At 49.1% G+C, this 5,131-nt stretch overlaps 1 protein-coding gene across 1 annotated transcript; it reads left to right on the forward strand.

Moving 5' to 3' along the window:
* Window positions 1-1,827: 1,827 nt before the first annotated feature.
* On the forward strand, window positions 1,828-2,613 carry KCNE1 (potassium voltage-gated channel subfamily E regulatory subunit 1). Its single transcript, XM_022552925.2, has one exon. The coding sequence runs from the start codon at window positions 2,028-2,030 to the stop codon at window positions 2,415-2,417; it is 390 nt and encodes a 129-aa protein (XP_022408633.2). The 5' UTR covers window positions 1,828-2,027; the 3' UTR covers window positions 2,418-2,613.
* The last annotated feature ends 2,518 nt before the right edge of the window (window positions 2,614-5,131 follow it).

Consider the following 5,131-nt stretch of genomic DNA (forward strand, 5'->3'; position numbering starts at 1 on the left):
GATATGAGACGGATCTGGAACTCCTGGGAGAAAGGCAGAAGGGGCCGTGTGTGCCGGGAACAGCGTGACATCACCTACTTCCCCCTCTCCCCTGGGTACAGTTGGAGCGTTCGCAGGATCCCGGGGTGCTGGAGGCATGCTTGCTGTCCATTTGCAGCTCAGCTCTGCTGTCCACAGTCCCGAATCCTGAGTGATTCTCAGTAGACCAGCAGCTCTGGGACTCAGCTTTGACGGAAAAAAATTGCACTAACCTTCGTTGGGGGCAGTGTCTATGCCTACTGAAGAGTCTCAAACCCAGGCAGAAGCAGAAACTTCTAGACCCCCACCCCACTTCCTTCTTTCTGGGCCCAATAAAGCCAGTTTGAGAATGTTTAGCACAGGCTGAGCATCAAACTGGTTGTGTTTGGAGCTGGACCTCCCTGGTTCCTGCCGCTTCTTCCTCCTCCAGCCCCCTATTCCCTGTGCGAGCTACAAAAAGCTGTGGTTCTCGCCGGTGGGGCAGAGGGCTCTTCTGATGGCATATGTAGGTCAGAAGCCAGTTCCCAATTAGGTAGACTCAGTTTTACCTGATAAAAGTAGCAGGCTCCTTGGTCCCTTTGAGCTTAAATACAGATCTGCCTTCTCTCTGCAAGGTCCTGAGAACTCCTTTTTCTATGCTAATAAAATGTGAGTCCATGGCTAAAAGATTAAAGTTTAGATGTATTTTTGATCGGAGACGTGACCTTGGGCAAGTCAGCTCACCTCTGTGGAAACCAGTTTTCTATGAAGTTAAGACTGTTGGATCAGCCGGTCTCCACATCCATTTGAGTCCAACAGTCCTAGCTGTGGCCACTAGGCAGTGCTTTGGCATTATAATGGATGTGAACTTGGAGAATGGGACATAAGCCCACAGCTGTTGTGCGGATTGGGTTCTGTGTTTACACCATGCTGATTATTAGAGGACGTTGCCAAACTCATTTTGTGACTCAATACGCAAAAACACCACATGACCCAGCATGCAGGCCTTGGGGGCATAGAAGGCACTTAGTAAAAGCGATACAATAAATTAAGTGTAAAGTCAGCAAAAGATTTTTTGTTAAAAATGCAGAGTTGTTATTTGAAAGGCAGTTAAGTAACTTGGCTTTTCTGGTCCAGCATAAAGTTACGACTGGCTTACCATAATGTTGAGGTGCCATCGTGAGTTAGGACAGGGACAGCTGAGGTCATGGTGATGACTTGAGAATTTCTTTCCGCAATTCCTGTTCAGATTTTCTCAGGGACATGCAAGACCGAAAAAGAAAATCTGAAAAACAAACAAGATTGGAAAATTATGCTATGAAGTTATTATTTCTCTTCTTATATAATTCTTCCGGGTAGCAGCACAAAAGACTGATTGGTTAATTTGCTAAGGGCCCACATCATAGCTCAGTGGTTCTCAAGCTTGAGTGCAAAGAAGGATCACCTGAGAAGCTTTGAAAAGTCCCAATGCCAGACAGGAACCCAGAGCAAGGTCTGTCTTCCTCTTCTTATAAGGCCACCGTCCTATCAGATTAGGACCTTACCTTTATGACCTCATCTAACTTAGTTACCTCTGAAAGACCCTACCTCCAGGTTCAACTGCATTAGGGGTTAGGGCTTGAACATATGACTTGCTGGAGAGAACAATTTGGCCCATAGCGTATAAATTAAAAGGCACATGTACGACACAATGTGTGTATTAAGGGAACTCGTTCTGGTGATCACCTATGGAGGCAGGGAGTGGGGGTGGTGAATAGAAATAAAAGTGAATCAATTTATCACTTCCTCAGTCAAGAGAGGGCATTATGTAGATCTCAGGTGGCACACACCATGACCGAGTACTCCCCCGTCATACTCTGGTAGGGCACCCCTCTTACTGAGATTTTTAAAAACTGTGTGGGGTGTGTGTGTGTGTTGGGGTGGGGGTGGGGGTTGGGCCAATACATATTTTTTGATTTCAGGTTGCACTTTTCTTTTAGAAAGTTTTCCTGGGAAGTTCACTCTCCCACAGTGAAACCTTGACTCCCAGGATGATCCTGTCTAACGCCACCGTTGTGACACCCTTGCTGACCAAGCTGTGGCAGGGGACATTTCAACTGGGCAACAACACATCCAACCTGGCCCGCAGGTCCCTGGGCCGTGATGACGGCAAGCTGGCGGCACTGTACATCCTCATGGTGCTTGGCTTTTTCGGCTTCTTCACCCTGGGCATCATGCTAAGTTACATCCGCTCCAAGAAACTGGAGCACTCCCATGACCCGTACAATGTGTACATCGAGTCTGACACCTGGCAGGGGCAGGACAAGGCGTACTTCCAGGCCCGGATTCTGGAGAGCTGCAGGGCGTGTTATGTCATTGAAAACCAGCTGGCTGTAGAACGACCCACTGCATACCTTCCTGAGATGAAGCTGTCATCCTGACCCCGACACTGGTCAGAATTGGACAAAGCCTCCCTGATGATCTGATTTTTCCAATTACATGTTCCTTATATTCTTTCCTGCATGAGTATAATTCGATTTTTTTTTCTATCATAAGGGGTGAAAGGTGGATTAGTAACACTATATTTCTAAAATCACTTTCCTTCTATAATAGGCTGTGAGCCGCTCCCCAGTGTGTGTGCCTGCCTTGTTAATTTCAGCAAAATCCCTGAGATCACGGTCTCTGAGAATAACAGCTGTCTTTCCCTGACTTCCTTGCAGCTAGCAAGGTCCTGTGTATGAAGTTATGGCCAGTTGAAGTGGGAATGATGAGGGCAATTTCCCAGTGAGCCTTGAAAAGGAAAGGATGTGTCCTCCACTCCCCTCTCCCCCTTCCCCGCGGCTGGGACATGGATCAGGTGGTGAGCCAGTTTTGACTCTGGAAAAGGACAGTGTATTCACAGATGGTACAGCAATAAGAGTCTGGGTCCCTGGGCCATGGCATGGGGCAGGGTCTGGTCAATCACCAGCTCAGACTTTAGAGGAAAGGGAAACTAACTCCGATCTTCCTTGGGCCAGTGTGATTTTGTTTTTTGTTAAAGTAACAGAATCAAAATCCTAACGAATACGCCTTCCTTATGGGACTGAGACCCAAGACATGATGTTTCCATATTCGTTGCAAACACACTTCCCCACTTGCTACGGGACAAGACTTACTCCGCCCTTTTCACTCGTACCCTCACCATGGTGGCTCTATCCTCCCCTTCCTCTCCTGCCTCCTCTTCCCCCCCATGCCCACCCTTCACACACACACCCCCCAAACACACGCTCATACCCAGAGGCACACACGTGCACACAGAAACACACAGAGAAACACACACAGATACTCAAGGACACACACACACACACACACACACACTACCTACTCACGTAGCGCAGTTGAGATGCAGAAGGAAAAAACTCCTGCTTCAGAATGTGTACCAAGGGGAAGGTACTCAGTTTTCGTGGCAGGAGGGGGGGTTGCACCCACCACCTCAAGAGCTCAGGGGAAGGCGTGGGTGTGGGCAAGGGGCAACACACGGGACTGAGGCGGCAGGGCCTTTTGAGGTAACGTGCCCACCGTGGTTGAATTGTGACCCCCCCCAAAAGATCCTCTTAACCCTTCAAGTCCTAACTTGTGAATGTGACCTTATCTGGAAATAAGGTCTTTGCAGATGTGATCAAGGAAGGTAAGGTCATTGGGGTGGGCCCTAATCCAATGTGACTGACATCCTTATAAGAAGAGGGAAATTTGGGCAGAGATAGGAGTGGTGCCGCTGCAAATCAAGGACCACCAAGGATTGAGGGCCACCACTGGAAGCTGGGAGAGGAAAGGAAGGATTCTCCCGGATGGCTTTCAGAGGAAGCAGGGCCCCAAGACCCCGTGATTTCAGACTTCTGGCCTCCAGAACAGGAAGACAAGGGGTTTCTCTTGCTCAAAGCCACTCAGGCTGGGCTAGTTTGCTCCAGCAGCCATGGGAAGCTCACACAGTGCCTCTGCCCTGACCACCCCTCCAGAGACAGCGCTTTCCTCCTGGCCCTTCTCCTCACAAGACAGAGATTCCCTTGGAAACTTCCCTCCCAACTGAGAGCTGGGAAAGGGATTCAGGGGTGGAGGCAGACGGTACCAGGGACTTGCTCATGGCAGTGGAAGGAGCCTCGTGAGCATGGCCTGGCCTGAGGGACTCAGAGGACATGTGACCTGGGTCTCAGCCTTCTTCCCCGGCTGCCCTCGGTCACCTGCGCCATCCTGAACACTCACCTGCCTAGGCATTGCTTAAGAGGGTGGAATACTTAAATAAAACATACTTGTTAGAAACCTGCACATAATATAAATTAGAAGCAACACGTAAGCATCGCTGGCCATCCTCCAATAGACGAATGGGGCCCAGTCCTTGCTTCATGTAATAGACAGTGATTCCTTTGTGGGCTTGGGGGCCGGGATCCCAATGGGACATCCCTTGGACAGAAGCCTGGCAGAGTTACTACAGTCCTTGAGACCAGTGGTTATTTGCATCAGAGTCCTTTGAAAATCTAATGAAAGCTATGATCTCCCCAAATTGCACACAGACACATTTTACCCACAATCTCGGGGGTTCTTGGGCCCCTGGAAGCCCACCTATGACTGCTGGCATCTCCTGGCCACGTGTGACTTCCCTGCTGTGGCAGACACAGTTGGCCCCTAGTGAAGGAAGGCAGGCTGGGCCCGGGAGTTTGGAGAGGAACCCAGAGCGCACGTGGTCCACAACATGATTCACAGCGGCAGGCAGACTTGGGTATTCCAGGCACACAGACTAGTTCTTTATCACCGGTTCACTTCCCCCATGAGGTTCCTGCCCCTTTAAGGCAGAGGGAGATCCCACGAGCTTTAGTCCTCCCCGTCCTTGAAGCACCAGGCATTCAGCTCACTTCCCCACACCCCTCAAACCTCTTATAAGCCACACATGTTCAAATGCTTGTTACCATATTTAAAATTTTGGGTGAGCGTTCGTAGAATGCTTGCTAGGAGCCAGGCACTGTTCTAAGCCCTTTCAAACCAGAATCTCAATGCTTTGTGCGCAATATTTTATGTGTCCATTGAATAGGACAACATGCCTTTTGAGGTATTAAAAACATCTTTTTAAAAAATTAGAGTCTTTTATCACGATGTGTAGTGTGTGTTTTGTTAATATCACTAT

The sequence above is a fragment of the Delphinapterus leucas genome, chromosome 4 (assembly GCF_059928025.1).
Source record: "Delphinapterus leucas isolate spDelLeu-1000000601 "Yukka" chromosome 4, BTC_Dleu_Yukka2, whole genome shotgun sequence".
Classification (NCBI taxonomy): domain Eukaryota; kingdom Metazoa; phylum Chordata; class Mammalia; order Artiodactyla; family Monodontidae; genus Delphinapterus; species Delphinapterus leucas.